Source organism: Cupressus sempervirens, chromosome 2 (genome assembly GCF_028749045.1).
Source record: "Cupressus sempervirens isolate cs-2001-9-10 chromosome 2, ASM2874904v1, whole genome shotgun sequence".
Taxonomy (NCBI): domain Eukaryota; kingdom Viridiplantae; phylum Streptophyta; class Pinopsida; order Cupressales; family Cupressaceae; genus Cupressus; species Cupressus sempervirens.
In genome coordinates, this window is record NC_143119.1 from 47,210,059 (window position 1) to 47,225,793 (window position 15,735).

The 15,735-nt window shown below is 35.7% G+C and overlaps 1 protein-coding gene across 5 annotated transcripts in view; it reads left to right on the forward strand.

Annotated features, from left to right (window-relative positions):
• The first annotated feature begins 243 nt into the window (after positions 1–243).
• LOC149571000 (FAD/NAD(P)-binding oxidoreductase) overlaps positions 244–15,735 on the forward strand; it is a 55,248-nt gene continuing 39,756 nt past the window's right edge. For all 5 annotated transcript variants that reach the window (XR_016359743.1, XR_016359742.1, XR_016359744.1 and 2 more), the window contains exon 1: positions 244–837. Coding sequence is in view for 2 of the 5 variants with exons in the window: in XM_089812558.1 (XP_089668684.1) it covers positions 284–837 (554 nt within the window). In the remaining 3 variants the exon portion in view is untranslated. The remainder of the gene's footprint in view (positions 838–15,735) is intronic.

Below are 15,735 nucleotides of genomic sequence, written 5' to 3' on the forward strand. Positions count from 1 at the left end.
CTAAAATACTTCTAATGAAATGAATCATTTCAACTAAAAACATAAGATCCTGGCATAATTATACTGAATGACGAGTAATCAAACGCATCCACTGTTATGGGAGCAATGGATAAAGCAGATTGATTTGCCGCGTAGACGAAAACATCCATGGCAGCCAATGAACGAAAAGGCTCCTCCAGCTCTGCCTCTGCCACGTCAGCAGCGGGCGACTACTATTTTTAGTCGAAGACAACAGGCGGCGGCAGACATAAAATTTAAAACGATTATCTAACGATTTCAACGCATGGCCTTACAACTGCCTTGTTCGTCGTGGAAACCCCCATTAAGCTATGCTTCTAACGCTATGGCCGCTGGTCCCATGCTCGCTCGCAGGTTCAGCGGGCCATTGCTGAGGAGAACTTTCAACGGGAGAATAATAACGAGGGCGAGATCTGTAGCCGTTGCAGCATGGAAGCAGGAGGTCCTATGGGCGGAAACTCCTGTAGTAGAGGCCGACATGGCGGGCGAGTCCCTGTACCATGTGGCGGTGGACATAAGCGACAATTCGGAGCTGATGGCGGGGCATACAAGCCCTGGGCAATTCGTGCAGGTGCGGGTGAGGGATAGCAGGCCCACTTTCCTCGCCATTGCTTCACCCCCCGCCCTTTCTAGTGAAGGACGCCTCGAATTTTTGGTGAAGGACGTGGAAGGATCCACGGCGGCGCTTATTTGCGATCTGCGTAAGGGAGATACGGTGGAGTTGAGTCAGGTGTTGGGAAATGGCTTTGATATCTCGCAGATTTCGCCCTCGGATCGGTATTCTACGGTTTTTCTCTTCGCTACGGGCTCTGGCATCAGGTATCAAGGTTTTCAATTTGGTTTAATAGTTATATGCCTTTGGACAACAAAATTGTTTCAGGAAACAGGTGGTTTTTTTGCCTGGGCGAAGCATTTTCAGTAGGTAAACCATACATTTACGTAAAATCATTAGAATTTCAGAGTTCATATTAGTTTATAAGCAAGTATGTTATTGAAAAAGATAAAACCATAGTCATCAAGGGATGCCGGCCTGTCTGGCACACCAATCAAATTAGGGCAAGCCAATAAATGAATAAGGAATAACTATATTATATAGAAATTTAGTTAACATATTACAGGTCCAAGCAGGGAAAATTGTGTCTTCTTCTTCGTCGTAGTCTTTTTAAATAAAATCCGTGGAGGAATTTAAAGAGGGCCTCTTTGAAATCCAACAAAGCTAAGGCTAAAGTAAATCCAAATGAAGATAAAATAACAACTTAAGAAAGTAGTCAATCTAAGATTCTAAAGGTAAAAAACTAGCAAAGATACCCTTAAATACATTTTCACAAGTGTCTGAAGAGGCACCTTGTTTTACTTCTCAGAAAAGTTAAAAAAAAAAAAAAAGTTCAGCGGGTGTTGAAAATAAACTCTTTCCTTTGAGCGGAAGTTTAAGGCTTCAGTTTCAGCAAAATTAAGTTCAGAAGTATGCTGAAAGAATTCTCATCCCCTTGTTTCAAAGAAGAGCCTCCTCAATAGTCCACTTGAAACCCTCACCAATAATGTCAAAGCTTTGAAATGCAACCTTTCAGCTTCTGTTTTGCGTTGTCTATATTTGCTAGTGCAACCACAATTTGCCTTTGCCTTCCTGGATTTCATTGGAAAGATGGAGAGAAGTTCAGTGCATGCCAGAAAATCAACTTGAACCGGGGTTTGAAAATCTATATTCATGACTATATGAAGACCTTGACCAAATCTGCATGCAAAGTCACAAATATAAACCAAAATAATGAAAAATTGAAAAGAAATTAAAAAACCAATCTCTTAAAATAACTAATAAATAGTTCAAATTAGATGTAATAATGTGCTGAAACATATCCCTGTTATTTAAAACACTACAAATTTATTTATTTAAAATAAGTCCACGAGTTGAACTACACATGAAACACGAATGATCAAGCACTTCCACTATTATTAGAGGAATAGATAGAGCACATTCATTTGCTACGTAGAGAAAAATATCGCTTAAAATGAACGAAAAGAATCTTCCAGCTCTGCCAGAGCCATGTTAGCAGCAAGGGTCAATCCTATATTTAGTCCAAAACTACAAACAAAAACATACACAAAATTAAAACAATTGTCCAACTATTTCAATCATAGTAAAGAAAATCGGCCTAAAATTGTCGGAATCGCATGAATCACCTCTGTGAATCGTGAAAAATTGGCAGCGCATGTAGGGAAAAAGTCAAGTCAAATTTTAAGAAAAACTCATCTATTTTCTTTTGCCTTTCCTCTTTGTTTTAACCCTAAAGGGCCTTCTAATTGTTTAGCATGAGTGGAAGAGAGGAAAAGTGAGAGAAAGAAGAGAAAAGAAAAATCATAGGTTTGCAACCAGCAAGAAGGAAGAGCAACAAAGAAGGATACATTTACAGATACTGATAGACATACGTTTCATGGATCTTGATTCTTTATGTTACATACATTTATGATTTCATGTCTCATGGATCTTCATCTTACATACATTCTATGATTTGACTCATTAGGATCCTATGATTTCTATTTACTTCAGCTACAATTTACATTTTACGTGTAACGTAGTTACGTATGTGATGGATTTATCATTTATGTTCCATGTTTATGTATGTTAGCTTCTATTTGATGATGTTGTAGTGTATTTAAGTTATATTCAATAAAGGGTGCATGAAATAAGTTTTAAATTGTTAAAATCTTTAAATTTCAAGGGTGTTTTAAATTTGCTGATTCGTGGTCAATTTGATTTCGATTTGTGGCCGATTCAATTCCAATTCATGGACGATTCATGATTTGGTTCGGCCTTGCCAATTCTGATTCTCGTTACTTTGATTTAAATGCGTGGCCACCACCGTTCCACTGTCCTTATAATTGCCTCGTTCCTTGTGGGAACCCCCACCAATCTATGCAGCTAATGCCATAGTTGTTGGTCCCATGCTCGCTTGCAGGATTAGTGGACCATTGCTAAGGAGAGCTTTCAACAGGAGAATATGAGGGTAGGATTTGTGGCCGTTGCAGCTTGGAAACATGAATTTTATTTGCGCAAGCTCTTGTAGTAGAGACTAACATGTTCGGGGAGTCCTTGTACCATGTGATGGTGGACATAAGCGACTATCTAGAGGTGATGGTAGGCATACAAGCCCTTGGCAATCTTCTTCCCTCATTGACATCAATCAATAATATACAAGCATGTGTTATTCTCCCTTATTGATATCAATCAATATACAAGGATGTTTTTCATGTATTACTCTCCCCCATTGACATCAATGACCAAGGTATCATTATATCAAATCTCTACGTAAGATTTGTAATAAGCTCAAGTGTCCAAAGACATTGTTAAATACCAATACCAAGAGTCCTTAACAACTCAACTCAAACACAGATACTCCCCCATAGAGGAAGCATCAAGCATCCAGTAGATTAAATAAATAGTGCTCTGTTACCACTGGACTGATACAATCTCTACATGAACTACTTAAAAGCAGGTTGGGGCATAACCTTAAGCATATCTCTCAAGTACTCAAATGTGTCCTTCAACAAAGGTTTTGTAAATAGGTTTGCTTTCTGCTCCATTGTGCAAATATACTTCAGTCTGATCTCTTTCTTTGCAACTCTCTCTCTCAAAAAGTGATAACACATATAGGCTGTATTTTTGAATGTAAAGGTGGATTTTTTGACATACTCATTGTACTTGTGTTATCACAATGTATGATAATAGGCTGTGTAAACTCAATACCAATGTCTTCAACATTTGTTTCATCCATGTAATCTAAATACAATTGTTTGGAGCTGCTACATACTCTGCTTCTGTCGTACTGTATGAGACACAATCTTGTTTCTTGTTTTAGCCAAGAAATCAATCTTCCTCTTAAGAAAAATGCTCCACCATTAGTGCACTTTCTGTCATCTACACTTCTTGCTCAATCTGCATTAGTGTATGCACATAAATTAGAATCATTTGATCTGTCATACCATAATCCAAAGTTAGTTGTACCCTTCAAATATCCGAAAATTCTCTTTATTGCTACATAATGTGACTCTTTAGGATCAGCTTGAAATCTTGCCACAATTCCAACTGCATTAGATATATCAGGTCTAGGGTGTGTTAAATATTGCAATCCACCAATCATAGATTTGTACTTTCTTTGCTCAACAGTAGGGGTTTTATCTTTGGTAGATAATTTGTGACCAGTTACCGTAGGTGTTTCAACAGGTTTATAGCATTCCAAACCAAATCTTGTCAACAAGACTTTAAGATACTTAGTTTGTCTTTGTTATGAACAATCTGCAGTTTCCAACAAATACTTCATCTCACTAATCATACTCATCTCAAAATCTTTCTTCATCTCTTCATCAAATGCTTCACTTGCTTCATTATCTCCTCCAAAGATTATGTCATCCACAAATACCTCAACATTTAGTAAGCAATTGTCAATTTTTTTCAAATACAGATTGCTATTAGCATTACGTTTTGCAAATCCTAAAGTTATCAAATACTTATCCAATCTCGCGTACTAGGCTCTAGGTGCTTGTTTCAATCTGTAGAATGCTTTCTTCAGTTTGTAAACCATATACCTTTTTCTGTTAAAGGAAAACCACTAGGCTACTCAATGTATACCTCTTCTTCTAGTTCACTATTCAGAAAAGCTGTTTTGACATCCATTTGATACACTTCAAAATTCTTGCTAGCAGCATATGCCCAAAAAATTCTTACTGCCTCTATTCTAGCAACAGGTGCAAATATTTCCTCAAAATCAATTCCTTCTTGCTGTGAATAGCCTTCACATACTAGTCTTGCTTTGTTTTTCACCACCTTACCATGTTTATTCATCTTGTTTATAAATACCCATTTAGTTCCAATGACATTCTTATCCTTAGGTCTAGGAACCAAGTCCCATGTATTGTCCTTTTCACCCTCTTCTCTAGTTCTTTCATAGCTTTAATCCAAAAACATCTTTACTAGCTTCATTAGCACTTTTAGGTTCAATTTGAGAAATCAAACACAGTTCTTATACTTTGTGTCTTGTCATAACTCTTCTGTCCTTGCTACCAATAATCTGATTAGTAGGTTGATTCTTTATCAAATTTCTATTAGTGGTCATTGCTTCAATTCCTACTTCAGCTCTAGGTTAAGATTTTTTTTCTTTTTGGTATGTTTCCCTCCGAATTTCATTTTGCAAATTAGTGCCAGTCTCGTAAAATAGTTCTTTATCAATGTTTTCTCTTTTAGGCCTTGGATTAGTCTCTTCATCAGAATTTTAATCAAGTATCCTTTCTTGAATTTTAGACTTCTCATCAACTCTCACACTTGCATTCTTAACAATAGTTTTAGTTCTTTGATTAAAACATCCATATGCCTTACTTTTCAATGAATATCCAAGAAACATACCTTCATCACTCTTTGAATCAAATTTTCCAATATCATCATCTTTCTTAATACAACATTTACTTCCAAAGATTCTGAAATACTTAATATAAGGTGTATGTCCAAACCAAAGTTCATAAGGTGTCTTACCTGTGTTTTATGTGATTTGTAATCCGTTCATAGTGTACACTACTTCTCTCCAAAAGATCATAGATACATCGTTCTCAAGCATCATTGCTTTTCTTGCCTCTGTTACTGTTCTGTTTCTCCTTTCTGCTATCCCATTTTGTTCAGGTGTCTTAGGAGTTGAAAGCTGTCTTTTAATACCATTTTCTTCACAAAAATTGTTAGACTCATTTGAAGTAAACTCTACACCTCTATCAGATCTCAAACATTTAATCTTCAAACCAGATTCATTTTCAACTCTACTCTTAAATATTTTGAATTTTTCAAAAGCTTCAACATTTCTCTCTAAGAAATGCTACCCACATCATTCTAGTGAAATCATCAACAAGAATCATAAAATACCTTTCACCTTAGAATGCTTTTATCTTAGTAGGACCACTCAAATCCATGTGCACAATCTCCAACTTCATAGATGTAGTAAATTTCTTGCTTGGAAATGAACTTTTCTTCTATTTTGCCATCACACATTCCTTACATACCATGTTAGTAGGTTTCACAATTTTAGGCAAATCTCTAACTGCAAATGTAGTGCCGACCTTCACAATTTCATCGAAGTTTATATGACAAAATTTCTCATGTCACAACCATCATCCACTTTAGCAACTAAACATGTCATCTCTATAGGATTTAACTGAAATATATTACCTCTTGTCCACGTACCAATATCAATCAATGTGCCATCTTTGTCTTTGATAATACAGGTCTTTTCCGTAAACTACAACTGGTATACCTTGTACACTAGCTGTTCAACACTCAAAAAATTATGTTTCAAACCATCGACAAAGTAAACATGATCAGTATTAGTCTTTTCATCAAGTGTAATAGAACATTTTCCTTTTATATGACAGGCTGTATTATTCCCAACTCTAACAATTCCTCCATTATAGCTATTGAATTCAACAAACTTATTCATATCTCGAGTCATGTGATGGGAACAACCACTGTCATTAATCCAATCAGATTTCTTTTTTTCCAACTTGTGATACTAATGCCTTTTCTTCTCTAACTTCTTCTTTTTCAGGGCTTTCTTCCTTAATAGCAACAAATCCTATTTCATCATCACTTTCACTCAAGATTTCTTCGACCTTAGCATTTAATTTATCCTCATCAGCAAAAAGGCATTCCTTAGTCTTTCTTGCTTTGTAGTGATTTTTAGTCTTACTTACTCACTTAGGACATTTAGAAGAATAATGACCATATTCATTACAAGTCCAACATTTAAAGATTTTGTCACCTTGAGTTTCTCTCTTCATAAGCAGGGCAAGGCCTTCCTCATTCTTCTTTTCTTCTTCAACTCTTGTTTGGCTGCTGCTAGCATAATCTCCACTTGTACTTGCACTCCTTGTCAACATTGGCTGAACACTGAATGCGCTGAAATAAGTTTCAACATTAGACAATTCTCTGCTGTCTCATCCACATCTCTGCTGACTGTAATCTTCCAAGAAGAGTCTCTATTGTAAATTTTGGTGATAAGGGAATAACTTGTTCACTCATTTGTGATGGTTGTCTGTATATAGGTGTCAAAGTCTGTCAAAGTCTTCGATATCTTCCATATAACTTGATCTTCAGATTTGTTTCCTCCACAACTCTTAATTCCTGCAACAATTTTTGCTGTTCTACCAAAATAACTTTTTACAGATTCATCTTTTATCATTTTAGCATCTTGATATAGGCACATCCAATTTTGTAGTCTAACCTTCTGAGTAGGATTATCACCTTCAAATGTAACTTGCAAAGCGTTCCAAATTTCATGAGGAAGTCTTATAGATTTTACCTAGTGAATTCAATATCAGGAAGAGCTGATAATAGTGCTTCTCTTGCAAGCATATTGAACATGAATACATTTTTCTGAGTTTCACACAAACTTCAAGCTTATCTTCTTTAATCACATACTTTCTACTTTTAGTGATTAACCAATAATCTAGACCCATGCATAGTGAATGTGTCTTCATCTGTTCCTTCCAACTGTCATAGTTAACTCCATCAAACTTCAGTGTTTCTTTTTTGAAATGACTCACCATAGATCTCCTTAAGCTGTTAAGCTTTTCTTTCAAGGATCTGATGCTATGATACCAATTGTTAGAAAGTGAGTCCACCAAGATAACTGGGGGGGGGAATCAATTATGCAATTAAAACGACTCTCAATATCTTTATGTATTCCACATCATGTAAATAATAGATGTTACAACCACAAAAAGATAACCATACACAATAACACCAGATCTGTTAACTAGGGAAACCCTTGATTTGAGGCAAAACCCCAGTGGGGATGGTACCCACAAAATGATGTACTAATATAAAAGTTCCTTGTGAAAGGATGGACTTTGATAGATTTAATGAAATACAGTTAGTTATATGAGTTCCTGTTAGGAGACCTTGAATCCTTGTAAGGAGTTGTGCCAACCCAATTAGGAGTTGATTAGGAAGACAGATGGACCCACTTTCCAAACAACTTCAGTATTACCCTCACTGTATTATGCAATGGTACATCAACAACTTCTTTGCCAGATATAGTTCCTTGTTAGTTCGCCGTGCCTCAACTGCACCAACTACTTCTTTGATCCAAAATATATTCACATGTAAGTTCACATAATACAATTTCTCACTGATTACACAATATCTGCATTGGATGATTTCAACCAAGGAAATCATCTTTCCTTTATACCAAGTCCTAAAACAAATTATTGAGTCAGCCTTAAGGCTTTCCCAATTTACAATAATAATATAAGACCAACTTAAGATACTACATTTATACGTTACATTACAATATTATATCATTTTACGATTACACACAAATTGTCGGCTCACATTATTCATAACTCTTCGTGTGCTGCTCATCTGGATGTGCGTGATTGCCAACAACATCTTCATCAAGTCTTCTACCTCTGTCCAAGTTCGCTTAACTGGGTTCTATCTTTTTATGGAGAAACAATCCAAACAACAATAACTACTACCCAAAAACTATGTTTGATCGTTGCCTCCATCATAATTCTTTCTAGTCTTCAAATTTCCGTACGCTCTCTTAACTATAGTATCTAGATGCTCTCTAGAACATAATCCCAACTGTGTATAAGCTTTGCATTCCTCGAATTGCACGAAGCCAAATTCAGTTCGCTGCTCTGCCAGTCTTCATAGATTAACTACTATGTTGATATCAATGACAAACTCTCACTTGAATGCAACACACAACCTTTGAATCATGTCACCACCAATGCTAAGATATTCTCCCATAGGAATGCTATGAACATTCATTCTTAACAAATCTCACACATTTATGGAATGTGATAACAACTACCACCACTTAAAGTGGAATTTCTCCTATGCAATGTGTGGATATAGGTGCAAACTCCTACGTGTCTCATATGTAAACTATTATGCAATGCATTATTCTAAGTAAGCTTAAATAAAGTGTAATTAGTGAGTATTTAATTACTCCATCACCATGGTTTCACCTCCCACCGTTTTTAATGAAGGACATCTAGAATTTTTAGTGAAAGACCTGGAATGATTTAATCATGTCACCACCAATGCTAGGATATTCTCCCATAGGAATGCCATCAACATTCATGCTTAACAAATCTCACACATTTGTGGAATGCAAAAACAACTACCACCACTTAAAGTGGGACTTCTCCTATACAATGTGTGGATATAGGTGCAAACTCCTACGTGTCTCATATGTAAACTATTATGCAATGCATTATCTAAGTAGGCTTAAATAAAGTGTAATTAGTGAATATTTAATTACTCCAACACCATGGTTTCACCCCCCAGCATTTTTAATGAAGGATGTCAAGAATTTTTAGTGAAAGACCTAGAATGATTTAATCATGTCACCACCAATGCTAGCATATTCTCCCATAGGAATGCCATCAGCATTCATGCTTAACAAGTCTTACACATTTGTGGAATGCGATAACAACTACCACCACTTAAAGTGAGATTTCTCCTATACAATGTGTGGATATAGGTGCAAACTCCTACGTGTCTCATATGTAAACTATTATGCAATGCATTATTCTAAGTAAGCTTAAATAAAATTTAATTAGTGAATATTTAATTACTCCAACACCGTGGTTTCACCCCCACCATTTTTAGTGAAGGACATCTAGAATTTTTAGTGAAAGACCTAGAATGATTTAATACTGTGCTTATTTGCAATTTGTGTAAGGGAGTTGCAATGGAGTCGAGTCAAGCGTAGGGGAATGACTTTAATCTCACAGATTTCACCCTTGTATCAATATTCTATGGGTTTTCTCTTTGCTATAGGCTCTTCCTTGTCAATTTTGTTTTCAATTTTTATGCCTTTGAACAACAAAATCAATTCAAGAAGCGAGTTGTTTGCTTGCTTGGGGCAAGCACTTTCACTAGGTAAGCCATACATCTACATAAATCGTTAAGAGTTTCACAGTTCATATTAGTTTATAAGCAAGTATTTTAGAGGAGAAACCATTGTCATTAGGAGATGCCAACCTGATTGGTACACCGATCAAATTAGGGTAAGCCAATAAATGAGTAAGGACAGATTATATCATATAGAAATTTATTTACCTCATGTTATGGTTCCAAGCAGGGAAAAACTTTTTCTCTTCTTCATTGTCTTCCTGTTAAATAAAATCTATAAAGGAATTTAACAAGACTCTCTTTGAAATTCAACAAAGCTAAGGTATATCCAAATGGGAAGATAATAACTCAACTTTCCACAGAATCTGAAGAAATTAGTCAATCTAAACAACTAGCAAAGAAACCCTTAAAGTCATTTTGATAAATGCCTTAAGAGGCCCCATTTCTTACTCGCAATCTTTTTAAAGAAAATAAGTAGAGTTTAGCATGTAATGAAAAAAAACTCCTTCCTTCGCGTGAATAGAGCCTTCAATGTCCCCAAAATTAAGTTAAGAAACATGCTGAAAGGATTCTCTCCTTGTTTGCAAGAGGAGCCTCCTCAATAGTCCACTTAGATTACTCACCAACAATTTTCAAAGCTTTGAGATGCAACCTTTCAGCTTCTGTTTTGTGTTATCTATGTCTGCTACTGGAACCACAATTTGCCTTTGCTTTCTTGGATTCCATTGGCAAGATGTAGAGGATTTCAGTGCAAGCCAAGAAATCTTTATCATCCTTCTACGAAGCAGCCTAAATTTGGTTTCCAAAATCTTCAGACTTTGCTTTCATTGCCTGACTTGGCCAATTTCAAAGGATTAGCATCATTTACCATGGGAGATGGGTTCTCATTCTGAACCAAAAGACTAGGGGCTGAGCCTACTATGATCCTTGCCCCCATTGTTACATTTCTTTCTCCAAAAAATTCTTTTCACAAAATCTGCATTTGGGCATCCCATTGTTCAGAAAGCATTTCTGGATGTGAAAAGTGTCAGAGCCCAGGGAAGCTTTGAAATTAACTCCAAAAATTTGTGCTCCATTTGGTTGCATCCGAAAGCATTTAAAAGGAAGCCCCCCGGAATTAATAAAGTGAAGTTTGAAGTTTAGAGGAAAATATTTTAATGGTGTGCAAGATAGGCTTAGATAAGTCCACTGTCATTCTCACACATCTGTTGTGTGAAACAAGCAAATCCTCATAACAGTCTGATAACTGTAAGTTCGTAACCAGTTTTTCAAGCAGCTTCTTGATCAGATCCATATTTATCTGAACAAGCAGGAAATCTCTTAGACGAATCTAAGGACAATGACGAACATTAGTTTTTCCAATGAACTGGGCAGCATTATTCCATACATAATCTTGTTCATTCATATACTGAAATTGTACAAAGAACTGGCTATCCTCCAGCAGCAGAAGGAAAGGATTGGCAATATTGCTCCAAACCAAATTCATTGAGACAGAAAAGATTCATAAGGTTTCTTCCCTAAGCATATGCAAACTGGGGATCTGTTGTAAGTTTTTAACCTTTTTTTGTATGGTCATCTTCTGTGAACAATTCAGGCACCTCCTAGGATAAAGATATGAATTATTCCCCTGTTAAAATACATCAGAATCACCTTGATACTTCACAATCATAATATTGCCCCTAATGATGGATCATAGTGTGATCCTAGATGTTGATACAAAAAGAATTGCGCATCATTTACTCCAGAAATTTCAAGATCTACAGCATTTATCATGAAAATCTGATATCATTAATTGAAAGGCTATGACCATTTTACTATAATTATCTTTTATGATATATTATTTGATCTTTGTCTGGATTTTATTTTGAATGGGGGAGTATGAATGAATTGCAATCTTTATGTGAAGGATGTATGCCTTGAACAAGTTCTCTACTTGAGTCTATTTTTATATTTCAATTTTTAGTTTTGCATTGCAAAATCTAAAAAGATATGAAATAGTAAATAAAGGATTCTTCTTGAGAATTGAAGAGCCATTGATCACGGTGTAAAATGTGTCTTTATTGGAGGCATAAACAAGTTTCTAAGTAAAAATAGCTTGGAAAGTGAAATTGCCTGTTGGATTTAAGTTTGGTGGTTCTACTTTGATGGGATGAAAATTCCTTGCCCACAACTTGGAATTCACATATTAGATTTGTGAGAGAGTCCTTAGATTGTGAACTAATTAAGGAAAAATCTGAGGTTTTATGCCGATTTTTTAAATAGAAATCTTGGTCATAGGTTTTTGTTCTTGCACAATTTTTTCACAAAAAGAATGTTGGGGGTTTTCTCTGCTGGAGGGTTATCTGTTTTTTCCCCTCAAAAAATCTATACTAATGTTCTTTTTTTGGATTGTGATTTTTATTTCCACAAAAATTCATGGTAGAGTTTTGTATGATTTTTTCCCATAGAAATCAAGGAGTTTTTGGCATGATTTGGTCCTAAAAATCGTTGTTGTTCGTTTTTCCATTTTTTCACTAAATGAAGGGTTTGCCAATTTCTCTGCAAAGTTGTGGGTGATCTTAGCAATGATCACATCAACGCTTTGACAAAATTTTCCACAAAAATTGTGGTTTCTTGCAACTGTTTTGTGTTGCACCTAGAGTTACTGAGGCAAACAATGTTCAGTTGCAAAAGAAATTGATAATTTTTTGAAAAAAAAGTCATGGTTGCTTTCTTGAGGGAGTGGAGGGTTTGATGATTTGTTTTTCAAAATTGTGATTTCAATTTGAAACTGATCTTGGTTGTCATCATTTGAGTGCATGCATGGAGGCTCTCCATGAGCTCTCCTTTGCAATCTGAATAGGAATTTGAGAAGAAAAACAAAGGGTTGAGAAAGTACCCTGCTGCATGAATGGGTTGGTGTAGCTGATTTTTCCACCACCTTTTAAGAATTTCCAATATTGGATGAAATTTGAGGCAGTTCGCCTTTTTAGTAATTTTTGATAAACTTAGCCCATTCTGTGGCCTTCAAAAAATACCCCAGTGGTATTTGTTCCTCATCTACTGAGTGGAGAATTCTAACCAAGGGCTTCAACACATGCAGTTGAAACATACAAAAGGATTAAAGTTAAAAATTAATGATGGAAGACTTGAGTGAAATAAACAAAATCCAAGTTTTAAAGTTGCCTTCACAAATTCTGTAGCTATATTCAGATAGGTTGTTGAAGACTATTCATGCATCACCCTCCCCTTCAAGGTTCATCGCATAAGTTGAGTCTAGTTATGCTTGATTAACAAACATTTGTTTCAGAGTCTCAGTGAACCAAGAATGCTTCACAATTTTAATGCAAATCATGTGGCACCTGATCTTACCAACTCTTTCTCTTGGGTGTGTTTTCTCATCATGTGAAGAACTCAAGGGTGATTGCAGATGTATTTTGTGATCCTCCTTGCATCCTCTACAATCACTATCACACCATCAAGTTTGCCTATGCCCTCCAAAAGGAGGTCAAGGACATTTGCTGCACAAGGTGTCCAAAAAAGTGTCATGTTTTCCTTTTGGAGGATTCTACCAACCACCACATATGTTGTTGCATTATCAATTATTATTTGCACCACATTTTCAATTCCCACCTACATGACAACTTGCTCCAACATTAGAGCCAATGTTTCAACATTTTCACTTTGCTAGAGGCATCTATTAATTTCAAGAAAACCACATTATTTGTGCAAGCAACTAAAAAATTAATTATGGTGTACTGTGTAGTTTTTGCCATCCATTCGCCAATCAAAAAGAATAGTACCCTATATTTTTTAAATTCCCTTATTTTCTCTTCTAAGTAGGAAGTGGAATTAATTGCACAATTTTGATAAAGAAAATAGTAAGTACTATAAATAAAATTAACAAAACATAAATTTAGTCTAGATTTTAAAATTTAACATAAGTTATCAAAAGTAAACATTTAAAATAACTAGACCAACCTCTCACTCAAGTTTCTGTGAGAGGGTGCCTTGTAGTACTTCTATCGAATTGTTAATGGTGTAACCAAATTATGCCAAGGACTGTCTACCATATTAAAAAGGATGTTGTTTACTTACTAAAAATCAACACATGCAATGTTTGTATGCTCATGCAGCTCCCTATTCCACTGAGTTGCCTCCAACAATGGTCTTCCTCTAGGTGTGTTTCTTTGAACAAAATAATACAAAATAATCACGTATAGACGACTACTCTAATTGTGGTGCTCTACTAGAAGTAGTTGAAATGGTGGTGGATTTGTAGATACGTGTCTCAAGAGAGCTCTCTATGAAGTGCTTCTTTTTTTGCTTCTAGGTTGATTTGAGCACCTTGAGACCCAGCTATGGATGCTCTCACGCACCTCCCTATTCCACTGAGTTCCCTCTAACAATGGTCTTCCTCTAGATGTGTTTCTTTGAACAAAATAATACAAAATAATCACGTATATACGACCACACTAATTGTGGTGCTCTACTATAAGTAGTTGATGGATTTATAGATACGTGGCTCAAGAGCTCACTATGAAGTGCTTCTTCTTTTGCTCCTAGATTGATTTGAGCACCTTGAGACTTAGCTATGGATGCTCTCATGGCTAGTTTTTCTCTCCCTATGCAATTTTTTCTCTTCCTCAACTCCATGTAAGACATTGATTTCTCTTTTCATTTCATTAATGGCCTAGGACAACACCTAGTATGATGCTTAGTAATACTAGCAAGGTGGTATTTGAGGTAGTTTATGCCTCCATTAAATTGTTTTTCTTATTTAACGACAAATGCAAATTACTAGCTCATGTTCCAGTCCTTCAAAGTCATACATCCAAACCTTGTCTCTGGCACCTTTAGGATGAGTGCCTACATGTACTAATGTGCATAACAAACTAAACTAGTTTAAATAAATTTAGACATAGTTGAAACTTGAAATTAAAAAAAATGTTTGGTTTTTTTTTCCATTTTTTCCTGAAAAGTTGTGGTGATGGATTTGTAGATATGTGGCTCAAGAGAGCCCACTATGAAGTGCTTCTTCTTTTGCTTCTAGGTTGATTCGAGCACCTTGATATTAAGCTATGGATGCTCTCATGGCTAGTTTTTCTCTGTCTTTGCAAGTTTTTCTCTTCCTCAACTCCATGTAAGACATTCATTTCTCTTTTCATTTCATAAATGGCCTAAGGACAACACCTAGTATGATGCTTAGTAATACTAGCAAGGTAGTATTTGAGTTAGTTTATGCCTCCATTAAATAGTTCTTCTTATTTGACGGCAAATGCAAATTACTAGCCCATGTTCCGGTCCTTCAAAGCCATACATCCAAACCTTGTCTCTAGCACCTTTAGGACGAGTGCGTACATGTACCAATGGTCATAACAAAGTAAACTGGTTTAAATAAATTTAGACATAGTTAAAATTTGAAATTAAAAAAATGTTTGGATTTTCTTTTTTTCCTAAAAGTTATGATTTTTGAAAACAATTAAAAATCAGTAAAAAATGTCAAAAAATGATGTTAATAATATTTTTTTGGGACTCCAAAGCAATTTAGAGTACTTAGGAAAGACCATTGTTGATTCTCTATTAACCTAGATGCAACAAAAAATAAATAAATGGTTTTAAAGAAACAAAGAAAAAAATCAGAAAAAACTTACTTGGAAATTGAAAATTTGCATGGATATCCTCTCCAAATCCATGTCAAATTTTGTCAAATTACTGCAAATGACCATGGAGAAGGTTGGGAGGGTGCTTTTCCTTTCGAGGAGTAAAAAAGAGCAAACAAATGAAACAAAATGCCCCTTTTCCTGTATCGGTCATTTTTTGCTGTTGCAAGCAGG